Genomic DNA, 25,248 nt, shown 5'->3' on the forward strand with positions numbered 1-25,248 from the left:
TAGTAACGTGATTATGGCACATCGATCCCTGCAGAACCCCCACTTCATTTAGAATTATTTTCAGGCGTTTGGGAGATTGCCTATGTTACTGGTCCTGTTATTTGGCTTGGGCAGGAACGGGTGTTTTTTCAGGAGGGAAACTTCACCGGGCTTTATCCCGATTTAAACACGACTAATTCATCCAGTTAAAAAAATACGAGTCATTATAGCCATATTGAAAGGTAAGAGAATGTCGCCCGTGTCCTTTACAATTATGTATTTATGTAATACGAGGTTATATAATCTGCCTGAGTTTGCGCCATTTTCGTTAGTTGGTTGATGCGTAAATGTGCGCCAGTTTGGGAAGCCCTCGGTCCTTTGTCCTGCTCAGTCATGGGTGATATTATTGCACATTTGTGAGTTTCTGTTGTAAACTAAAGAAAGCGGACAAACCTAGCATCACCTATTTATGGGCTTCAGATGATAAGAACGAGTCTCGTTGCCACAACAATATGCGAAAAAACAACGACAAGTGCTCAAGCAGACTCCGTTCGCCAACCGCGCTCCACATATGGCCAGGGTAGTCGAACATGTTGTTGGCCAGTTTCTGACCTGGAATTTGCACCATGAGTAATTTCTTTCGTACGTAATTTGTATTGTCGCTGGCATAGCTACCACCAGCTAACGAGCAGACAGTGACCAGAATTTTGCGCAAAAATGTTGGGAGTTTCTGGCGCAGATTAACAGTCCGATGTTATGACGCGAGCTAGCTATGATGATTGCTGTGTGCTCAGTCTATGACAATATCATAGTGGCAAACCCAAAAGTGGCAAATTATCAGGAAAATCGCGTCAATTTGGCTGGATTCTGTGCAATAATTAAGTCTGCTGGCTTACCTGACTGGCTCATTTTCCTGTTGAACTCATCTTCTCGAATAAAGCAATATAGAGGTTAGAGGGATATCGAGTTTGAGATATTTTAATATACGATTTTCATATTAATTCAAAATCCCTGTTATTTTTGTAAGCTTTCTCAAAAAATCATCTCTGAAATGTCAACGGAGAAATTAGTCTATACCAAGCTTTTTTATTTTCAAAGCCTTTACATTTGAATTCAGCTCGTGTCATGATAATTTAGCTTTTTGCGATCCGCGACAACCACTTTTGAAGACAATGACCACAAAATGTAAAATTATCAAAAGTTATGAGAAACCTGCACCGATACGTCAACAGAGTTAGGAGCTTATTATGGATGTATTAGGTTACGAAATAACACTTTCTGGATATAATGTTGATATGTTAGAGACCACTGAACGTTTCAGAACATGAAAAATCATATTTGTCTTGGTAAAATATATTTTTTAATAACATAAGGAAGTTATATTTCATCAACACAGCGCGTTTTTACCCACTCTAGGCAGAGTTGGTGGACACCCTAAATGTAGGATACATAACCTACAGTACACACCAGGACCTTTCTAGTGAAGTCAACATGGTAGATATCATTAATAGGAGTTGCTATCTATGAATGTAAAACTCTAGTCTTTGAGGGCCACTGTTTATACATGTTGTCTTTTGACTAATATAGGCTAGATTTTGTAAACCAGGTATTTACCCCGCTGTACAGGATCAAATAAAATGATATTTGTCACATGCGTGTAATACAACAGGTGTAGACGTTACTGTGACATGCTTACTTACAGCCCTTAACCAACAATGCAGTTAAAGAAAAAGAGTTAAGAAAATATTTATTAAATAAAATAAAAAGTAACAAGAAAATAACAGGATCGAGGCTATGTACAGTGGGTACCGAGTCAATATGCGGCGGTACAGGTTAGTCAAGATCATTTGTACATGAATGTAAGAAAGTGACTATCCATAGGTAATAAACAGCGAGTAGCAACGGTGTAAAAGCAAAGGGAGGGGGGGGGGGGGGGGATGCAAATAGTCCGGTGACCATTTGATTAATTGTTCAGCAGTCTTATGGCTTGGGGGGTAGAACCTGTTAAGGAGCCTTTTGGACCTGGACTTGGCGCTCTGGTACTGCTTGCCATGCGGTAGCAGGAAAAACAGTCTGACTTGGGTGACTTGAGTCTTTGACAATTTTTTGGGGCCTTCCCCTGACACCGCCTAGTATATAGGTCCTGAATGGCAGGAAGCTTGGCCCTAATGATGCACTGGGATGCCATACCAGGCGGTGACGCAACTGATCAGGATGCTCTCGATGGTGCAGCTGTAGAACTTTGAGGATCTGGGCACCCATGCCAAATCTTTTTCAGTCTCCTAAGGGAGGAAGGGTGTTGTCGTGCCTTCTTCACGACTGTCTTGGTGTGTTTGGCCCATGATAGTTTGTTGGTGATGTGAACGCCAAGGAACTTGAAACTCTCAACCCGCCCCACTACAGCCTTGTGAATGGGGCCGTATTCGGCCCTTCTTTTCCTGTAGTCCACGATCAGCTCTGTTGTCTTGCTCACGTTAGAGGAGAGTTTGTTGTCCTGACACCACACTGCCAGGTCTCTGACCTCCCTATAGGCTGTCTTGTCAGGGATCAGGCATCCACTATTGTGTCGTCAGCAAACTTAATGTAGTTGGAGTCGTGCTTGTCCACGCAGTCGTGCTTGTCCACGCAGTCGTGGCTGAACAGGGAGTACAGGAGGGGACTAAGCACGCACCCCTGAGGGCCCCCCGTGTTCAGGATCAACATGGAAGATGCGTTGTTGCCTACCCTTAGCACCTAGAGGAAGCCTGTCAGGAAGTCCAGGATCCAGTTGCAGAGGGAGGTGTTTAGTCCCAGGGTCCTTAGCTTAGTGATGAGCTTTGTGGGCACTATGGTGTTGAACACTGCTGTAGGCAATGAACAGCATTCTCACATAGGTGACAAATTCTCAACCGCGTCATCGGTGGATCTGTTGGGATACCATGCAAATTGGAGTGGGTCTAGGGTTTCCGGGATGATGGTGTTGATGTGAGCCATGACCAGCCTTTCAAAGCACTTCATGGCTACTGACGTGAGTGCTACGGGGCAGTAGTCATTTAGGCAGGTTACCTTTTTGCTTTCTCGGGCACAGGTACTATGGTGGCCTGCTTGAAACATGTAAGTATTACAGACTCGGTCAGGGAGAGGTTGAAATGTCAGGGAATACACTTGCCAGTTGGTCAGCGCATGCTCTGAGTACATGTCCTGGTAATCCGTCAGGCCCAGCGGTCTTGCAAATGTTTTACTCACATTGGCTATGGAGAGCGTGATCACACAGTCGTCCCGAACAGCTGGTGCTCTCATGCATGCGTCAGTGTTGCTTGCCTCGAAGCGAGCATGAAGGGCATTTAGCTCGTCTGGTAGGTACACATCAGTGTCAGAGCTGGTGTAGTAGGATTCAATCTTAGTCCTGTATTGATGCTTTGCTTGTTTGATAGTTCATCTGAGGGCATAGCTGGATTTCTTATAAGCGTCTGGATTAGTGTCCCACTCCTTGAAAGCTGCAGATCTAGCCTTTAGCTCGGTGTGGATGTTGCTTATAATCCATGGCTTCTGGTTGGGATATGTACGTACGGTCACTGTGGGGACGACATCGTCGATGCACTTATTAATGAAGCCGATGACTTAGGTGGTATACCCCTCAATGCCATTGCATGAATCCCGGTACATATTCCAGTCTGTGCTAGCAAAACAGTCCTGTAGCATCCACGTCATCTAACCACTTCCCTATTGAGCGAGTCACTGGTACTTCTTGCTTTAGTTTTTGCTTGTTAGCAGGAATCAGGAGGATATAATTATTTGTATGTGTCTCTGTGTGTGGAGTAAAGGTGGTAGACATTGCTTACCAGCTGTTATTGACAAATGGACACACCCCCACCCCTTGTCTTACCAGACGTGGTTGTTCTGTCCTGCCGTTGCAAGGAAAACCCAGCCAAATGTATATTGTCTGTGTTGTCGTTCATCCACGACTCGGTGAAACATAAGATATTACAGTTTTTAATGTTCCTTTGGTAGGATAGTCTTGAACGGACATCATCCATTTTTTCCCCCCGTGATTGCACGTTGGCCAATAGAACGGATGGTAAAGGCGGGTTACCCACTCAACGAAGAATTCTAACAAGTCACCCCGATCTCCGCCCCCTGTATTTCCATCTTTTCTTCACGCGAACAACGGGGATTTTGGCCTGGTCTCGGAGAAGCAGTATATCCTTCGCGTCGGACTCATTAAAGAAAAAATCTTCATCCAGTTCAAGGTGAGTAATCGCTGATCTGATATCCAGAAGCTATTTTCGGTCATTAGAAACAGTAGCAGCAACATTATGTACAAAATAAGTTAAACAATGCAAAAACGCACAAAATAGCACAGTTGGTTAGGAGCCCGTAAAACGGCAGCTATCCCTTCCGGCGCCATTATGCTCAATTATAAAAATGCCTTCGAAAAATGTTCAGACCACTTTTTCCACATTTTGTTACATTACAGCCTTTATTGTAAAATGGATTAAAAAAATAAAATCCTTAGCAATCTACACACAATACCCCATAATGTCAAAGCGAAAACAGGTTTTTAGACATTTATTAAAAAATATGCCTTATTTACATAAGTATTCAGACACTTTGATACGAGACTCAAAATTGAGCTTGGGTGCATCCTGTTTCCATGAATCACCATTGAGATGTTTCTACAACTTCATTGGAGTTCAGCTGTGGTAAATTCAATTGATTGGACATGATTTGGAAAGGAACATACCTGTTTATATAAGGTCTCACAGTTGACAGTTCATGTCAGAGCAAAAACCAAGCTGTGAGGTCGAAGGAATTGTCCTTGGAGCTCCGAGACAGGATTGTGTCAGAGGCACCGATCTGGGGAAAGGTACCAAAATGTTTCTGCAGCATTGAAGGTCCCCAAGAATACAGTGGCCTCAATCATTCTTAAATGGAAGAAGTTTGGAACCACCAAGACTCTTCCTAGAGCTGGCCGCCTGGCTAAACTGAGCAATCGGGGGAGAAGGGCCTTGGTCAGGGAGGTGACCAAGAACCCAATGGTCACTCTGACTGAGCTCCAGAATTCAACTGTGGAGATGGGAGAACCTTCCAGAAGGACAACCACCTCTGCAGCACTCCATCAATCTGGCCTTTATGGTAGAGTGGCCAGACGGAAACCACTCCTCAGTACAAGGCACATGACGGCACACTTGGAGTTTGTCAAGACGCTTACAGACTCTCAGACCATGAGAAACAAGATTGTCTGATGAAACCAAGATTGAACTCTTTGGCCTGAATACCAAGGGTCATGTCTGGAGGAAACCTGGCATCATCCCTACAGTGAAGCATGGTGGTAGCATCATGCTGTGGGGATGTTTTTCAGCGGCAGGGACTGGGAGACTTGTCAGAATCGAAGCAAAGATGGAAGGAGCGAAGTACACAGAGTTCTTTGATGAAAACCTGCTCCAGGGCGCTCAGGACCTCAGACTAGGGTGAAGGTTCACCTTCCAACAGGACAACGACCTTAAGCAAACAGCCAAGACAACGCAGGAGTGGCTTCGGGTCAAGTCTCTGAATGTCCTTGAGTGGCCCAGCCAGAGCCCGGACTTGAACCCGATCGAACATCTCTGGAGAGACCTGAAAATAGCTGTGAAGCAACGCTCCCCTTCCAACCTGACAGAGCTTGAGAGGATCTGCAGAAAAGAATGGGAGGAACTCTGCCAAGCTGTAATCGCTGCTTAAGGTGCTTCATCAAAGTACTGAGTAAATGGTCTGAATACTTATGTAAAGGTGATATATATATAAAAATCTGTGTGTAGATTGGGGGGGGCAATTAAATCAACTTTAGAAAAAGGCTGTAATGTATCAATGTGGAAAAAGTTAAGGGGTCTGAATACTTTCCGGTGGCATTGTGTGTGTGTGTATATATACACTATCGTTTAAAAGTTTGGGGTCACTTAGAAGTGTCCTTGTTTTTGAAAGAAAAGCAAACATTTTTGTCCAATAAAATTAATCAGAAATACATTATAGACATTGTTAATGTTGTAAATGACTATTGTAGCTGGAAATGACAGATTTATGGAATATCTACATAGGTGTACAGAGGCCCATTATCAGCAACCATCGCGCCTGTGTTCCAATGGTACATTGTGTTAGCTAATCCAAGTTTATAATTTTAAAAAGGCTAATTGATCATTAGAAAACCCTTTTGCAATTATGTTAGCACAGCTAAAAATGGCTGTGCTGATTTTAAAGAAGCAATAAAACTGGCCTTTAGACTAGTTGAGCATCTGGAGCATCAGCAATTGTGGGTTCGATTACAGGCTAAAAATGTCCAGAAACATAGAACTTTCTTCTGAAACTCGTCAGTCTATTCTTGTTCTGAGTACTGAAGGCTATTCCATAAGCGAAAATGCCAAGAAACTAAAGACCTCGTACAACTCCCTTCACAAAACAGCTCAAACTGGCTCTAACCAGAATATAAAAAGTGGGAGGCCCCGGTGCACAACTGAGCAAGAGGTATCTAGTTTGAGAAACAGATGCCTCACAAATCCTCAACTGGCAGCTTCATTAAAGTCTACCCGCAAAACACCAGTCTCAACATCAACAGTGAAGAGGCAAAGTTGCAATGAAAAAGCCATATCTCAGACTAGCCAATAAAAGGTTATGATGGGCAAAAGAACACAGACACTAGACTGTGCCTAGAAGGCCAGCATCACGGAGTCGCCTCTTCACTGTTGACGTTGAGACTGGTGTTTTGCGGGTACTATTTAATGACGCTGCCAGTTGAGGACTTTTGTGAGGCGTCTGTTTCTCAAACTAGACACGCTAATGTACTTGTCCTCTTGCTCAGTTGTGCACTGGGGCCTCCCACTCTTTCTATTTTGGTTAGAGCCAGTTTGCGCTGTTCTGTGAAGGAAGTAGTACACATCGTTGAACGAGATCTTCAGTTTCTTGGCAATTTCTCGCATGGAATTGCCTTCATTTCTCAGAACAAGAATAGACCGATGAATTTCAGAAAAAAAGTTATTTTGTTTCTTGCCATTTTGAGTCTGTAATCGAACCCATAAATGCTCCAGATACTGAACTAGTCTAAAGATGGACAGTTTTATTGCTTTTCAGCTGTGCTAACATAATTGCAAAAGGGTTTTTTAATGATCAATTAGCCTTTTTAAAATTATTAACTAGGATTAGCTAACACAACGTGCCATTGGACACAGGAGTGATGGTTACTGATAATGGGCCTCTGTATGCCTACGTAGGTATTCCATAAATCAGCCATTTCCAGCTACAATAGTCATTTACAACATTAACAATGTCTACACTGTATTTCTGATCAATTTAATATTTTAATGGACATTTTCTTTTGCTGCTTTTCTAAAGAAAACAAGTACATTTCTAAGTGACCCCAAACTTTTGACCGGTAGTGTGCTTGCATACGTTTTCTTGCCACTGTATGGTGAACCCTTTTGAATTACCTGGATTTCTGTATAAATTGGTCATCAAATTTGATCAGATCGTCATCTAAGTCACAACAATAGACAAACATGGTGTGCTTAAACTAATATCACACAAATTATTATAATTTTCCTGTCTGTATTGAATACATAATTTAAACATTGGTTGGAAAAAGGTTGTCAACCCCTAGGCTAATGGCTTTTCCGAAAGCTAATTCCAGTCAGGAGTCAGCCAACATGAAGTCCAATCAATGAGACGAGATTGGAGATGTTGGTTAGTTGCCTTGCCCCATAAACTCACAACATTTGAGTTTGCTATTCACAAGAAACATTACCTGATGTGAACCATGCCTCAAACAAAGGAGATCTCAGAAAACCTAAGATTAAGAATTGTTGACTTGCATAAAGCTGGAAAGGGTTACAAAAGTATCTCTAAAAGCCATCATCAGTAAGACAAATTGTCTATAAATGGAGAAAGTTCAGCACTGTTGCTACTCTCCCTATGAGTGGCTGTCCTGCAAAGATGACTGCAAGAGCACAGTGCAGAATGCTCAATGAGGTTAAGAAGAATCCTAGTGTCAGCTAAAGACTTACAGAAAGCTCTGGAACATGCTAACATCTCTGTTGACAAGTCTACAATAGGTAAAACACTAAACAAGAACTGTGTTCATGAAGGACACCACGGAAGAAGCCATTGCTGTCCAAAAAAACATTGCTGCACATCTGAAGTTTGCAAAAGTGCATCTGGATGTTCCACAGCGCTACTGGCAAAATATTCTGTGGACAGATAAAACTAAAGTTGAGTTGTTTGGAAGGAACACACAACACCGTGTGGAGGGAAAAAAGGCGCAGTACGCCAACATCAAAACCTCATCCCAACTCTATGGTAGTATGGTGGAGGGAGCATCATAGTTTGGGGCTGCTTTGCTGCCTCAGGCCCTGGACAGCTTGCTATCATCGTTGGAAAAATGAATTCCCAAGTTTATTAAGACATTTTGCAGGAGAATGTAAGGCTATCTGTCCGCCAAATTAAGCTCAACGGTTGGGTGATGCAGCAGGACAATGACCCAAAAGACAGAAGTAAATCAACAACCGAATAGCTTCAATAGAAAAAATACGCCTTCTGGAGTGGCCCAGTCAGAGTCTTGACCTCAACTCAATTTGAGATGCTGTTGCATGACCTCAAGAGCAGGTCACACCAGACATCCCAAGAATATTGCTGAACTGAAACAGTTTTGTGAAGAGGAATGGTCCAAAATTTCTCCTGACTGTTGTGCAGGTCTGATCCGCAACTAAAGAAAATGTTTGGTTGAGGTTATTGCTGCCAAGGGAGGGTTAACCTGTTATTAAATCCAAGGGATCACATACATTCAGCAAAAAAAGAAACGTCCCCTTTTCAGGATCCTGTCTTTCAAAGATCATTTTTAAAAATCCAACTAACTTCACATATCTTCATTGTAAAGGGTTTAACCTCTAGCGACGAGCAATCCCGTATCCGGGAGCGTAATCATAGCCTCAAGCGCATTACCATAACGCAACGTTTCCTATTCATGAAAATCGCAAATGAAATGAAATAAATATATTGAAACACAAGCTTAGCCTTTTGTTAACAACACTGTCATCTCAGATTTTCAAAATATGCGTTACAGCCAATGCTAGACAAGCATTTGTGTAAGTTTAGCATGGCATAATGCTATGCTAGGCTGTGCTGGCAGCAGGCAACATTTTCACAAAAATAAGAAAAGCAACCAAATTAAATAATTTACCTTTGAAGAACTTCAGATGCTTTCACTCAGGAGACTCCCAGTTAGATAGCAAATGTTCCTTTTTTCCAAAAATAATATTTTTGTAGGCGAAAAACGTCACGTTTGTTCATCCTGCTTGGCTGAGAAATCGACCGAAAATACTTCATCTATAACGCCAAACTTTTTTCAAAATTTGCTCCATAATATCGACAGAAACACAGCAAACGTTGTTTAGGATCCATCCTCAAGGTGTTTTTAACATATGTATTCGATAATATATCCGTGGAGGCAGTTGGTTTCTCATAAGAAACGATTGGAAAAATGGCTACCTCAGTATTTTACGCAAGGTTTTCTCCGGGAGACACCATGCGTCCATTCGCCCTATATGGTCTCTTACAGCCATTCTCCAATGGAAATGCCTAAAAAGATGTCACAATGCTGCAGACACCTTGGGGAAAACGTGGAAAACGTAAGCTGACTCCTAGCTCCTTCACAGCCATATAAGGAGTCATTGGCATGAGGCGGTTTCAAAAGATGTGGCACTTCCTGATTGGATTTTTATCTGGGTTTCGCCTGTAACATCAGTTCTGTGGCACTCACAGACAATATCTTTGCAGTTTTGGAAACGTCAGAGTGTTTTCTTTCTAAAGCTGTCAATTATATAGATAGTCGAGCATCTTTTCGTGACAAAATATCTTGTTTAAAACGGGAACGTTTTTCATCCAAAAATTAAGAGCGCCCCCTATATCAAAGAGGTTAAACACTGTTTCCCATGCTTGTTCAATGAACCATAAACAATTACTCAACATACACCTGTGGAACTGTTGTTAAGACACTAACAGCTTACAGACGGTAGGCAATTATGGGCACAGTTATGAAAACTTAGGACACTAAAGAGGCCTTTCTACTGACTCTGAAAAACACCAAAAGAAAGATGCCCGGGGTCCCTGCTCATCTGCGCGAACGTGTCTTAGGCATGCTGCAAGGAGGCATGAGGACTACAGATGTGACCAGGGCAATAAATTGCAATATTAGTACTGTGAGACGCCTAAGACAGCACTACAAGGAGACAGGACGAACAGCTGATCGTCCTCGCAGTGGCAGACCACATGTGACAACACCTGCACAGGATCGGTACATCCAAACATCACACCTGTGGGACAGTTGCAGGATGACAACAACAACTGCCCGAGTTACACCAGGAATGCACAATCCCTCCATCAGTGCTCAGACTGTCCGCAATAGGCTGAGAGGCTGAACCGAGGGCTTGTAGGCCTGTTGTAAAACAGGTCCTCACCAGACATCACCAGCAACAACGTCGCCTATGGGCACAAACCCACCGTCGCTGGACCAGACAGGACTGGAAAAAAGTGCTCTTCACTGACGAGTCGCGGTTTTGTCTCACCGGGGGTGATGGTCGGATTCGCGCTTATCGTCGAAGGAATGAGCGTTACACCGAGGCCTGTATTCTGGAGCGGGATCGATTTGGAGGTGGAGGGTCCATCATGGTCTGGGGCGATGTGTCAAAGCATCATCGGACTGAGCTTGTTGTCAATGCAGGCAATCTCAACGCTGTGCGTTACAGGGAAGACATCCTCCTCTCTCATGTGGTACCCTTCCTGCGGGCTCATCCTGACAATACCCTCCAGCATACTGCTCGTTCTGTGCGTGAGCATACTGCTCGTTCTGTCCCTCCCCCCCATTATTCAATTTCTGTTGGACACACTATTCAATTTCTGTTAGTCACATATCTGTGGAACTTGTTCAGCTTGTCTCAGTTGTTGAATCTTGTTAGGTTCATACAAATATTTACACGTTAAGTTTGTTGAAAATAAACGCAGTTGACAGTGAGGACGTTTCTTTTTTTGCTGAGTTTATATTTCCCATCCTGTGAATGTTTACACGGTGTGTTCAATAAAGACATGAAAATGTTTATTTGTATGTTATTGGTTTAAGCAGACTGTCTGTTGTGACCTAGATGAAGATCAGATCAAATTTTATGACCAATTTATCAGAAACCAAGGTATTTCCAAAGGGTTCACATACTTTTTCTTTCCCCTGTGTAACACACACACACACACAGTAGGTATTCAACTCTCTTGGGATCTTTTTATAATATAGTTTCATAAGTATTCACGCCCATTGTTAAGGCAAGCCTAAATTAGTTTAGGAGTATTTAGCGGAAGTCACTTACGATAGATGGACTCACTCTGTGAAATTATATGGGTTGACATGATTTTTGAATGACTAACCCTTCATCTGTCCCTGTGGGATTACAATAAATGTAATTGTAATTTCTTGGTCAACTATCTACACAAAATACTTTGGCAAAGTGGAAGTAAAATTTGACTTAATTTTTTTAATAGTTGTATTGACTCAGGGAGCGGAATGCTAATGCATGTTAGAAACAGCTTTGGTGTCGATTACAGTCGAGTCTTATGGGTAAGTCTAAGAGCTTTGCACACCTGGATTGTGCAGTGTTTGCCTTTTTTTTCTTAATTATTCAATCTCTGTTGGGGTACATTGCTAGATGCCAATTTTCAAGTCTTGCCATAGATTTTCAAGCAGATTTAAGTCAACTTTAACTTGGCTACTCAGGAACATTCACTGTCTTCTTGGTACGCAACTCAATGTACATTTTGGCCTTGTGTTGTAGGTTATATTGTCCTGCTGAAATGTGCATTTCCTCTCCCAGTCTCTGATGTAAAGCAGACTTTCGTCTAGGATTTTGCCTATGCGTAGCTCATCCCATTTTATTTTTATCCTGAAACTCCCCAGTATTTGCCTTTTGTGAAGCATACCCTGATGCAGTAACCACCATGCTTTAAAAGGAGGCAGTTACTCCTGGTTGGGTAAAATCCAACAACACTAAGGCTTTGCATTTAGGCCGAAAGGTGTATTACTTTAACATTTTAGTATTTTATGTAGATTGTTGGAAAAATGGAAATTAAACCCATTTTAATCTAACTTTTGTAACACATTAAAATGTGAATAAATCCGAGAGGTCTGAATACTTTCGTACGGTCTCTGTCAAGTGTTGAATATTAAGCACAGATTCGATTACAAAGACCAGAGCTTTTCAAAAGCTTTAAAGATGGGCAGTGATTGGTAGATGGGTAACGATAACAAATCAGACAATGAATGTCTCTCTCTCAAGTTAATAATTATGTTGTGGATGATGTATTAAACCACCCAGAAACGTAATACTGAAAAAAAGCACTTTTTGTCCTAAATGCCTTATGTTTGGACAATGTGGGGCAGGACATTTCACCGGCTACATTTAATTTACTGGGTCCATATGCATTGGGGAATGACTGAGATCGCATTTAGAATATGGTAATTCATATTAACAGAACATGCAAGTTGAGGATGCAACAATGTGCGGTCCTTCTTACTTTGAACTTTTAGAATTACTTTCCATTTACTTTTCCTCAGCCAACAACACGAGTAACAAACAACAAAATCACTAGCCTATGTCAATCTACTGTAGTATAATAGTTTAGGCTACCTATTCTATTGATCAGCTTGTCGAAAAAGAAATAGCCTATTCCAAACACTCTGGGACAGTTGTGGGATGATGAGTCCCAAATTCATACAATCAGTAGGCCTAGGCTACATGAAATTAACCTCTCTGGTACAAGTGGGACACTAGCGTCAAATCTGGCAGGGTGCCAAATTCAAAACATAAAAAATCTCATAATTAAAATTCCTCAAGCATACAAGTATTTTACACCATTTTAAAGATACCCTTCTTGTAAATCCAACCACCGTGTCTGATTTCAAAAAGGCTTTACAGCGAAAGCACCACAAACGATTATGTTAGGTCACCACCAAGTCACAGAAAAACACAGCCATTTTTCCAGCAAAAGAGAGGAGTCACAAAAAGCAGAAATAGATAAAAATTAATCACTAACCTTTTTGATGATCTTTATCAGATGACACTCATAGGACTTCATGTTACACAATACATGTATGTTTTGTTCGATAAAGTGTATATTTATATCCAAAAATCTAATTTTACATTGGCGTTTTATGTTCAGTAGTTCCAAAATATGCGGTGATTTTGCATCACGCGTCACAAGCTCATGGCAATCTGCCAGACACCTGGCTCAATCCCCTCTCATTCGGCTCCCCTTCACAGTAGAAGCATCCAACAAGGTTCTAAAGACTGTTGACATCTAGTGGAAGCCTTAGGAACTGCAACATGACCAGTATCTCACTGTATCTTCGATAGGCTATGAGTTGAAAACCAGATTTCCCACTTCCTGATCGGATTTTTATCTGGGTTTTGCCTGCCATATGAGTTCTGTTATACTCACAGACATCATTCAAATAGTTTTAGAAACTTCCGAGTGTTTTCTATCCAACTAATTATATGCATATTCTAGCTTTTATGGCTGAGTAGCAGGCAGTTTACTCTGGGCACCTTATTCATCCAAGCTACTCAATACTGCCCCCCAGTCACCAAGAAGTTAAGTGAAACAATCAGTCTGTAACCAATTTTAGGAACAATTACTTGTCATGCACAAAGTAGATGTCCTAACCGACTTGCCAAAACTATAGTTTGTTAACAATACATTTTGTGGAGTGGTTGAAATAACAAGTTTTAATGACTCCAACCTAAGTGTATGTAAACTTCCGACTTCAACTGTATATAGGAATTCATGGAAATATATGCATATTAATACCATTTAAATGTAGATGTCTCTTGCATTGGATATATTTACCATATCATATGGAGACAGAAACATAAACCAAAAATGTTACCTCATCATAAGTAGACATAATTACAAATTATTAAATACATCAATAGGGGGGGAAACGATTTAGCTACGAATTGAACTTTAATTAAATGAGTTGACTCTTCACATGGGATGATTTGACTGAACAACAAAAAGGAATGATCCCCCATGATCCATCGCATCTCCGAAAAACATTTTCAGCATACATCTGTGAAATGATAGTCTAGAAACTAAAGCTTTGGTTGTCTTCCTCTCAGGCTTCCATGTCTTTTCCCTGGACCTCTCCTCAATGTCCAACTCTTGAACATCAGACTGAGGCCTCATCTTCACTGTCACTTTTCAAACTTGTTGAGGATTGCTCGTTGTCAGGCTCAAAAATCCTCAAATTTGCCAACCCTTGTATTGGTCAGCCTGGTGTGTTCTCAAACAAGGACCAGTTGCACTCTGAGGGGGCTGATGTTGGTGGGATTTGGAGGATGATGGAGGCAACAGTGGAATGAGCCTCAGATCCACAAAGTCCCTTCCACCAGGTGGCTGATGAGCTATGTTGGCACGACTGCCATATTGCATCTCCATCCCAAAGCCCTTGCTTGAAAGTGTACTTTGCCAGACAGCCAAGAACCTTGCCCTCATCCAGGCCAAGGTGGCGAGACACAATAGTGATGACACCATAGGCCTTGTTGATCTCTGTATGGGCTTCAGGCAGATGTCGTCACGCTTTTTGAGGTATTTCAGAACTGCAGTTTTCTCAGTTTGGCGCAACAGTGAAGTGGGCAGGGCAGTATGGATTTCTCCTCTTGTATCTGCAAGCAGTCTGAACATCAGACAGGATGGCATTGTCTCCCTCAATCCATGCAATGGCTACTGCTATAGGTTTCTGTCTGCTTACCACGCTCACAAAAAACATCATCCAGGAGTATCCTCTTGATGGGGCTGTCCATATCGGCAGACTGTGATATGGCCATTTCTTGGAGAGACTCCTTCCCCTCCAGGAGACTGTCAAACTTGACGACAACACCACCCCAACGGGTGTTGCTGGGCAGCTTCAATGTGGTGCTCTTCTCACTTTGCTTGGTGAGGTAGATTGCTGCTATATCATCATGACCCTTCACATACCTAACCATTTCCTTGGCTCTCTTGTAGAGTGTATCCATTGTTTTCAGTGCCACGATGTCCTTGGAGCAGATTTAATGCAAGAGCAGCACAGCCAATGGGTGTGATGTGAGGGTTAGATTCCCCCACTTTTGTCCAAGCAGCCATCATGTTTTCAGCATTGTCTGTCACCAGTACAAATATCTTCTGTGGTCCATGGTCATTGACTGCCTTCAGCTCATCTGCAATGTAGAGACGGGTATGTCTGATGTCCCTTGTGTCTTGTAGAATACTGGTTACGGGGTGGAGATGATGTAGTTAATTATTCCTTGCCCAGGAACATTTGGCCACCCACCAGAGATGATTGCAATACAGTCTGCTTTCTCAATGATTTGCTTGACCTTCACTTGAACTCTGCATCCAGCAAATGAGTAATGTTTGGTTGGAGGGGTGAATGCTGGGTGAAGATTATTCAGAAATCTTTTCCAGTACACATTGCCTGTGAGCATCACAGTTACACCAGTTGCATACACAGCTCGAGCAAGACATTCATCAGCATTTCTCTGACTACGTTCCTCCATTGAGTCAAAAGAATGTCTGATTCCAGGAGAACATGAGCTGTTGCTATCGATAAGGTGTCTGATTCCAGGAGGACCATGAGCTATTGCTATCGATAAGGTGTCTGATTCCAGGAGGACCATGAGCTGTTGCTATCGATAAGGTGTCTGATTCCAGGAGGACCATGAGCTGTTGCTATCGATAAGGTGTCTGATTCCAGGAGGACCATGAGCTGTTGTCATCGATGAGGTGTCAGATACATTTGTTTAACCTTGAATAGAAGTAGAGGAACTTTTGTCAGAGGTTGCTTGTTGAGAGGGCTGAGGGAACTTTATGCACTTGGCCAGATGATTCTGCATCTTTGTTGCTTTCTTCACATATGATTTGGCACAGTATTTGCAAATGTACACAGCTTTTCCTTCTACATTAGCTGCAGTGAAATGTCTCCACACATCAGATAGTAGCTGTGGCATTTTCCTGTAAAGATGAGAAACATTTGTTTAAAAAAATAAAATACAATTCCATGTGCCGATAAATAGTTAAGCAATTAGATAAGATACATGTTTTAAAATGAAACATGTATGGAAACAGTTTACACACTTCAGTTGGGAGGCTCAAGCAAGCTAAAACCCACATGGTAGAAATAACTAACTAGCAGAAATTGTTAACAAATTAGAAATGATTTAAACACACTTTGCTGTAGGTTACTATTTACTAGTTAACCAAAAATGATGTATGTCCTATAAAATATATTCACCCCACCCAGTATTGGCTCAGACAGTGTAGTAGTGTGGGCTCAATAGCATCTCATTAGTGTGCAAGATCTTGAGAATCTGCTGCACACGTGATGGAAGAATGCACTGTGCATGCAGGTTGCAATTCCATTGAATTGGGGATAGTTTAACCAAAATATGCCACAATGTAGAATTGCCTTGTGTATCCCACAAAAAATTTTCAGTTATAAGCTAACTTTAAAAAAAAAAAAATGTACGGAAAATTCCTCAATTCCCGGCCTTAACATCCCATGGAAGATTTCCGGAAAAAATCAGGAAAGTTTCCGACCTTTTGCAACTCTATTGGCCATAAATCACAAACCTCCGAGGTATCTTATTGTTATTATAATCGTAATTAGTGCAGTCAATTCATGTTGTCATACCTGTGGTATATACGGTCTGATATACCATGGCTGTCAGCCAATCATCATTCAGGGCTCGAACCACCAAGTTTATAATTACAAACAATTTGTAGACTGCAAATTGATTGCAAAACACCAAGCAGATATTTTTGACTAAAACATAATAATTTCAAACCTTGCTTACATTTGTATGCGATCACGTCTCTCTCTGTGTGGGAATGGTTGGGAATAAAAGCGAACATTACCAAGAACACATTGAATGTTCCTGGAAAGTGCTTGAAACAATTTTGAAAAGAATGATGTGCAAATATTGCACAATCTAGGTGTGCAAAGCTCTTAAGGTGTTTGCATGCTTCCCAGCCGAAACAGTTTGGGAGAGTTTGTGCATATATTATGACTACATTTTGATGTTTTTGTTCAAACACGTTTTTGTTCCAACATATTAGTTAGATGTCAAATTAGGCGACTAAGAACTTGGCAAAAACGTCAATTAATGACAGATTTCTAGAGTTAACTTAGTATTTTTTTATTAAAAATATGTTGTTAGCATATACTGGCTATGGCGTCTCAAAGTGGACAAACCGTACAGTTGGCACTTTTTTCCCCCGAAGGTCTTAAGGGAGTATAAAAGCACATTTGTTCGGTTCTCGGTTAGGCTCCGTCCGAACTGAAGCATGCTGCAGCCTTTAGACTTACCCATGAACTGACAGCTGTAATCGCTGCCAAAGGTGTTTCTAACATGTATTGATTCAAGGTGAATACTTGTCTTATCAAGGTGTTTTATTTTTTATCTTTAAAACATTTTTCTTCTACTTTGGCATTGGAGTATTTTGTGTAGGTTGACAAAATAATACATGTAACCTAATTTCTTAGATTTTGTATTTACTTGTCTTTGAAAGCACACTTGTTTGTTACTTCTGCTGTTTCAGGAGCCCACCAGTCATGTCTGGCATTGCATTGAGCCGGCTTGCTCAGGAGCGCAAAGCGTGGCGGAAAGACCACCCTTTCGTGAGTATTTATGCCCACATCCAGCACCAAGGGGGTCCAATCCGGTCCATGGGTGGTTTTAGTAAAAAATATATATACACTGAGTGTATAAAACATTAAGACCACCTTCCTAATATTGAGTTTCACCCCTTTGCCCTCAGAACAGCTTCAATTTGTCGGGACTGGAATCTGCAAGGTGTCAACCATTCCACAGGGATGCTGCCCATGTTGACTCCAATGCTTTCCACAATTGTCAAGTTAGCTGGATGTCCTTTTGGTGGTGGACCATTTTTTATGCACACGGGAAACTGTTGAGCATGGAAAAACCCAGCCCATTGCAGTTCTTGACACAAACCGGTTCGCCTGGCACCTACTACCATACCTCGTTCAAAGGCACTTAAATATGTTGTCTTGCCCATTCACCCTCTGAATGGCACACATACACAACCCATGTCTCAAGGCTTAAAAACCCTTTAACCTGTCTCTGCCCCTTCATCTAAACTGTTTGAAATGGATTTAGCAAGTGACATCAATTAGGGATCATAGCTTTCACATGGTCAGTATGTCATGGAAAAAGCAGGTGTTCCTGATGTTTTTTTACACTCTGTGTGCGTGCATACATACATACATACAGTGGGGAGAACAAGTATTTTATACACTGCCGATTTTGTAGGTTTTCCTACTTACAAAGCATGTAGAGGTCTGTAATTTTTATCATAGGTACACTTCAACTGTGAGAGACGGAATCTAAAAATCCAGAAAATCACATTGTATGATTTTTAACTAATTAATTAGCATTTTATTGCATGACATAAGTATTTGATACATCAGAAAAGCAGAACTTAATATTTGGCACAGAAACCATACGCTTCCTGTAGTTCTTGACCAGGTTTGCACACACTGCAGCAGGGATTTTGGCCCACTACTCCATACAGACCTTCTCCAGATCCTTAAGGTTTCGGGGCTGTCACTGGGCAATAGGGACTTTCAGCTCCCTCCAAAGATTTTCTATTGGGTTCAAGTCTGAAAACTGGCTAGGCCATTCCAGGACCTTGAGATGCTTCTTACTGAGCCACTCCTTAGTTGCCCTGGCTTTGTGTTTCGGGTCGTTGTCATGCTGGAAGACCCAGCCACGACCCATCTTCAATGCTCTTACTGAGGGAAGGAGGTTGTTGGCCAAGATCTCGCGATACATGGCCCCATCCATCCTCCCCTCAATACGGTGCAGTCGTCCTGTCCCCTTTGCAGAAAAGCATCCCCAAAGAATGATGTTTCCACCTCCATGCTTCACGGTTGGGATGGTGTTCTTGGGGTTGTTCTCATCCTTCTTCTTCCTCCAAACATGGCGAGTGGAGTTTAGACCAAAAAGCTCTATTTTTGTCTCATCAGACCACATGACCTTCTCCCATTCCTCCTCTGGATCATCCAGATGGTCATTGGCAAACTTCAGACGGGCCTGGACATGCGCTGGCTTGTGCAGGGGGACCTTGCGTGCGCTGCAGGATTTTAATCCATGACGGCGTAGTGTGTTACTAATGGTTTTCTTTGAGACTGTGGTCCCAGCTCTCTTCAGGTCATTGACCAGGTCCTGCCATGTAGTTCTGGGCTGATCCCTCACCTTCCTCATGATCATTGATGCCCCACAAGGTGAGATCTTGCATGGAGCCCCAGACCGAGGGTGATTGACCGTCATCTTGAACTTCTTCCATTTTCTAATAATTGCGCCAACAGTTGTTGCCTTCTCACCAAGCTGCTTGCCTATGGTCCTGTAGCCCATCCCAGCCTTGTGCAGGTCTACAATTTTATCCCTGATGTCCTTACACAGCTCTCTGGTCTTGGCCATTGTGGAGCGGTTGGAGTCTGTTTGATTGAGTGTGTGGACAGGTGTCTTTTATACAGGTAACGAGTACAAACAGGTGCAGTTAATACAGGTAATGAGTGGAGAACAGGAGGGCTTCTTAAAGAAAAACTAACAGGTCTGTGAGAGCCGGAATTCTTACTGGTTGGTAGGTGATCAAATACTTATGTCATGCAATAAAATGCAAATTAATTAGTTAAAAATCATACAATGTGATTTTCTGGATTTTTGTTTTAGATTCCGTCTCTCACAGTTGAAGTGTACCTATGATAAAAAATGACAGACCTCTACATGCTTTGTAAGTAGGAAACACTGCCAATTTTGCAGGTTATCAAATAATTGTTCTCCCCACTGTACGTACGTACGTACATACATACATACGTACAGAAACAGTGCATTCGGAAGTATTCAGACACCGTGACTTTTTCCACATTACAGCCTTATTCTAAAATTGATTAAATAAATAAAAAAATCCTCAATCTACACACAATATGATGACAAAGTGAAAAAACAGTTTTCTTAAATTTGTGCAAACGTATTAAAAATTAAAAACTGAAAATCCTTATTGACATAAGTATTCAGACCCTTTGCGATGAAACTCTAAATTGTGCTCAGGTCCATCCTGTTTCCATTGATCATCCTCAATGTTTCTACAACTTGATTGTCCACCTGTGAGAAATGAAGTTGATTGGACATGATTTGGAAAGGCACACATCTTTCTAGATAAGGTCCCACAGTTGACAGTGCATGTCAGCAAAAACCAAGTCATGAGGTTGAATTAATTATCCATAGAGCTCCGAGACAAGATTGTGTTGAGGCACAGATCTGGGAAAGAGTACCAAAACATTTCTACAGCATTGAAGGTCCCCAATAACACAGTGGCCTCCATCATTCTTAAATTAAACAAGTTTGGAACCACCAAGACTCTTCCTAGAGCTGGCCGCCCTGGCCAAACTGAGCAATCGGGGGAGAAGGGCCTTGCCTTGGTCAAGGATGTGACCAAGAACCCAATGGTCACTCTGAAATAGCTCTAGAGTTCCTCTCTGGAAATTGGAGAACCTTCCAGAAAGACAACCACCTCTCAGCACTCTACCAATCAGGCCTTTATGGTAGAGTGGCCAGACAGAAGCCACTCCTCACATGACAGCACGCTTGGAGTTTGCCAAAAGACTCTCAGACCAGTTGAAACAAGATTCTCTGGTCTGATGAAACCAAGCTAGAACTCTTTGGCCTGAAGACCAAGCACCACATCTGGAGGAAACCTGGCACCATCTCTACGGTGAAGCGTGGTGGTGGGAGCATTATGCTGTGGGGATGTTCTTCTGCAGCAGGGACTGGGACACTAGTCAGGATCGAGGGAAAGATGAACGGAGCAAAGTACAGAGATCCGTGATTAAAAACTGCTCCAGAGTGCTCAGGACCAGACTTGGGCGAAGGTTCACCTTCCAACAGGACAACGATTCTACGCACACAGCCGAGACAAAGCAGGAATGGCTTCGGGAAAACAAGTCTCTGAATGTCCTTGAGTGGCCCAACCAGAGCCTGAACTTGAACCCGATCAAACATGAAAATAGAGACTTGAAAATAGCTGTGCAGCGACATCCAACCTGACAGAGCTTGAGAGGATCTGCAGAAAAGAATGGGAGAAACTCCCCAAATAGAGGTGTGCCAAGCTTGTAGCGGCCTACCCAAGAAGGCTTGAGGCTGTTATTGCTGCCAAAGGTGCTTCAACAACTTACTGAGTAAATTGTCTGAATACTTATGTAAATGTAATATTTCAGTTCTATTAATATTTTGCCAAAAAAACAAACATGTTTTGTCATGGGGTGTTTTGTGTGTAGATTTGGGGGAGGGGCTATTTAATACATTTTAGAAGAAGGATGTAACTAGGGATTCACAATATATCGGTGATCATATCGTAATTGGCCGATATTAGCTAAAAAATGCCAACATCAGCATCGGCCCAATGTCTAGTTTAACTCCGATGTGCAAAACCGATGTCAAAGCTGACGTGCATACCAATATAACGTTTGCTTATGATGCCATGAAAAATACGACACTACACAGAACAAAAGCAGAAGAACACTAAGCGCACTTCCAACTAAACAAGTTCAAGTCGAGCAGTCATTTGAAAGAGTAAGACATTTTCAGCAAGACAACTCAAAGGCGAAATCCATTAATGCCAAGGTATTGGAATTCATTGCCCTTCACAATCAATCGTTCTCTGTCGTGGATGATGGTGGCTTTTGCCGACTGGTCAAGCACTAGTACACACTACCAAGTAGGCGCTATTTTTCAGATGTTGCCCTACCGGAGTTACACAGTATTGTTGAAATGCACATCCATGAGCTACTTGCTATGGGCGTCACTGCTATTAGCTTCACGACTGACATTTGGACCAGCGACGTCAGCCCCATGAGCATGCTGAGTCTGACAGTACAGTGGGTCGATGAGGATTTCGTACTGAGGAATGCAGTGCCTTAGACTGCTGTGCCACTCGGGAGGCCCTATTTTTAGATTATATTTTTATAATAAAATCAATTTTAAGGCTGCATGATGCGACTAATGATTTTAAAAAAGTTGCATGAAAGGCATGAGCTCTGCTTTGTTTCTTGTGCAGGCTGCACACACTTCATCAGTCTCTCATTCACATTTTGACAAGCACTTGATAATATTCTCACCAGGCCTCTAATTTCCCGGCGACATCCCCCTTGTGTGGCTGTAATGCCCCCTAAAAAAAATCCATGCCTTTTGTGGCCAAAGGGTTACCATGACTAAATGTTCACGTGGAATTTGACTGCGGTCATGACTCCTGACCGCCGGTGTGGCGGGTAAAACAGCCCTATGTCCAACCGGCGTCGTGTGGGTGAGCAGTTTGCTGACGTCAATGTTGTAAACAGAGTGCCCCGTGGTGGAGTTATGGTATGGGCAGGCATAAGCTACGGACAACGAACACAATTGCATCTTATTGATGAACTTTTGAATGCACAGAGATACTGTGATGTGATCCTGAGGCCCCTTGTTGTGGCATTTATCCACTGCCGTCACCTCCATGTTTCAGCATTTTACTGATTGATGCACCTCTTTCTCAGGGCTTTGTGGCTGTGCCGACGAAAAACCCAGATGGAACGATGAACTTGATGAACTGGGAATGTGCTATTCCTGGGAAGAAGGGGGTAGGTACAGCCAATTCTCTACACATGCAGTTAAAAATAGTCATTGTTTATAGCACTCCATATGTGCATAGTTGGTAGTAGATCATTGAGAGGAAATGTTTTGCACCTGCATATGTAGTAGTTTCATACACCAACACTGAAAAGTGGATATCTTGTATGAAACCAAAGATTGCTAGGATGGGTCATGGCTCATCCTTGACCCTCACATAGTTCGCAAGCGTTTGTGATCCATTATTAAATAATAATTTATTCTTAACTGACTTGCCTAGTTAAATAAATAAACATTTTAAACGCTTATGACTCATCCCCAGACCCCATGGGAAGGAGGCTTGTTCAAACTGCGGATGCTGTTCAAGGATGACTATCCTTCCTCGCCCCCAAAGTGTACGTTCGTTTTTTTTTTCTCCCCCTCGGAATTTCAGGTGAAATTGGTGATCACAAAGGTAGGAAGGGTGTGTTGGAACAGGACTTAGAACTTATCTCATCACCTATTTTCCCCATAATGATTCCCTCTTGTTTTTCAAATTTTTAGGTAAATTTGAGCCTCCACTCTTCCATCCTAACGTATATCCGTCAGGCACAGTATGCCTATCCATTCTAGAGGAAGACAAGGACTGGCGACCAGCCATCACCATCAAGCAGGTTAGGATATCCTGGTAACTGACTTAGCCATTTGGTGCCCATAGTTTGTATGTCCAACTAACGTGATCCTTATGTATTTTTTATATCTTACAGATCCTATTAGGAATACAGGAACTCTTAAATGAGCCCAATATCCAGGATCCAGCCCAAGCAGAGGCATACACAATTTACTGGTGAGTCCTGCTAGTATCAAATCTAATTTTATGTCACATGTGCCGAATACAACTGGTAGACCTTACAGTGAAATGCTTACTTACAAGCCCTAACCAACAATGTAGTTTTTTTTTTTTTTTAAATACCCCAACAAATAATAAGAAATAAAAGTAACAATGAATTAAAGCACAGCAGTAAAATCGAGGGAATTTCTTCCAGTTTGCAGTCTTGTTTTTGGATAGGGATATGGTGGATGTAACACTATATTTCGATCATTCAGTTGTTTTACTAAACCCCTCTTTTTTTCCCAGCCAAAACAGAGTAGAATATGAAAAAAGAGTTCGAGCACAGGCCAAAAAATTCTCCCCTTCATAAGGGTGAAGATAGTTCGGCTTCGGCAGAAGGAATGGATCAAACGTGGATCACCGCCCCTGTTTCTCTATGAATGTGCCCCTCTCACATCGGGACCCGCTTATAAGGACTTCTATTTAAAACTCTTGACAGGCATTCTGTGCCATCTTCTACTCTGACCAACCTCCCCCCCTTTTTGTTAAACTGCTGGGCTGGTGTGTGGCGGGTGCAAGGAGGAAATGGGTGCCATAGCACCCCAGCCGCTTCCTTTTAGCTGTATTACTTGTCTTATGGTGCGAGGGACACAGCAAAGTACCGGTTTCACCATCGACTCAAAAATAATCCAATCTTCATCCTCTTTAGAGGAAGAGAACGTCTTAGTTGTCTTTAGGTTTTTTTGGGTTGTTTTTGCTCTCAAATATGGTCTATTCCTTAAACCCCTCCCCTCTCAGATTTCCATGATTTTAATTATGTAAAATGTGCTAATTACTTAATTGTCAGTATTTTTAACTGCTGTATAATGAATGGCACTTTTATACTGTCATCTCACATTTGTCTCTAGTTTGCTCTGTCTGATTCTCTTATGCAGGTTTTCTATTCAGCATGCTGTAATATAAGAAAGTCTGCTGTCTTTTTGTTATTTGGAGTGTTTGCTATGAAAAAAGAAAATGGCCACATTGACTCGCAAGGCAGGTAGGCTTACGTCTGTATCAGTCTTTATGTTTATATGGTGCTTTGTTCATGTATGTGTTAGAGTAAATAAACTGTTTCTATAAAGCCATTGTTACTGTCTCGAGCAGTAAAACTAGTGGTTAACAAATGTTGGCATAGAAATGTTATAATAGCTATAGCTGACACACCCGTGCCCCCCATGAAACTCTATTTAAGACACTTTCTATATACCATATTTTGTACAAATAGTATATTAAAACATGTTTGTTTGCACGTCATGAGTAAGAGTAAGACCGCTCGCTTTATCAACTGGCAAGACATTTGAGTTCCATATTTTGAGAGTGAAGAAGAAAAACAATGGTCATAATAAAGGATATTTGCCCCTTATTTACAAAAAAAAACAATTTTAAAACCAATTTAAGGATATTATTCCATACGAGTCAGAATTAATAACTTTTTCTGTAGATGAAGCGCAACTGCGGATTATTTACAATACGTTTTCCAGCCTCATATGTTGGAATGGAAGTCGGGAACAATATGCCTATCCATTCTAGGGGACAAAAATTCTAAATCAGTTTTCACTTTGTCATTTTGGGGTGTTATGTGTCGATTGAGGAAATTGTTTGATTTAATACTTTTTAGAATACGGCTGTAACGTAAGAAGTGTGGAAAAAGTCAAGGTCTGAATACTTTCCGACTGCACTGTACACATGATCCAGGATGGCCCCAAAGACAACCTGTCT

The 25,248-nt window shown here is 41.9% G+C and overlaps 1 protein-coding gene across 7 annotated transcripts; it reads left to right on the forward strand.

The window, feature by feature from the left end:
• The first annotated feature begins 86 nt into the window (after positions 1 to 86).
• On the forward strand, positions 87 to 24,614 carry LOC139376428 (SUMO-conjugating enzyme UBC9-B-like). 7 transcript variants are annotated; one of them, XM_071119019.1, is made up of 8 exons: positions 87 to 221; positions 3,975 to 4,208; positions 17,596 to 17,674; positions 22,604 to 22,687; positions 22,999 to 23,071; positions 23,220 to 23,329; positions 23,423 to 23,502; positions 23,794 to 24,614. In XM_071119019.1, exons 3-8 carry the CDS (start codon positions 17,609 to 17,611, stop codon positions 23,855 to 23,857), a joined length of 477 nt encoding a protein of 158 aa, XP_070975120.1. In that variant the 5' UTR covers positions 87 to 221; positions 3,975 to 4,208; positions 17,596 to 17,608; the 3' UTR covers positions 23,858 to 24,614. The 7 variants fall into 7 exon arrangements, with proteins under 7 accessions (XP_070975120.1, XP_070975121.1, XP_070975125.1 ...); XM_071119020.1 differs by having other exon boundaries at positions 88 to 221; positions 4,029 to 4,208; XM_071119017.1 differs by having other exon boundaries at positions 91 to 221; positions 3,970 to 4,208.
• The last annotated feature ends 634 nt before the right edge of the window (positions 24,615 to 25,248 follow it).

The sequence above is a fragment of the Oncorhynchus clarkii genome, chromosome 20 (assembly GCF_045791955.1).
Source record: "Oncorhynchus clarkii lewisi isolate Uvic-CL-2024 chromosome 20, UVic_Ocla_1.0, whole genome shotgun sequence".
Classification (NCBI taxonomy): domain Eukaryota; kingdom Metazoa; phylum Chordata; class Actinopteri; order Salmoniformes; family Salmonidae; genus Oncorhynchus; species Oncorhynchus clarkii.

What these genes read in the sequence shown, in the direction of transcription:
- LOC139376428 (XM_071119019.1), top strand. Translation starts at nt 17,609, where the DNA reads ATGTCTGGCATTGCATTGAGCCGGCTTGCTCAGGAGCGCAAAGCGTGG. An exon ending in GGCGGAAAGACCACCCTTTC is followed by an intron (nt 17,675 to 22,603) that starts GTGAGTATTTAT and finishes CCTCTTTCTCAG; the next exon opens with GGCTTTGTGGCTGTGCCGAC. An exon ending in TCCTTCCTCGCCCCCAAAGT is followed by an intron (nt 23,072 to 23,219) that starts GTACGTTCGTTT and finishes TCAAATTTTTAG; the next exon opens with GTAAATTTGAGCCTCCACTC.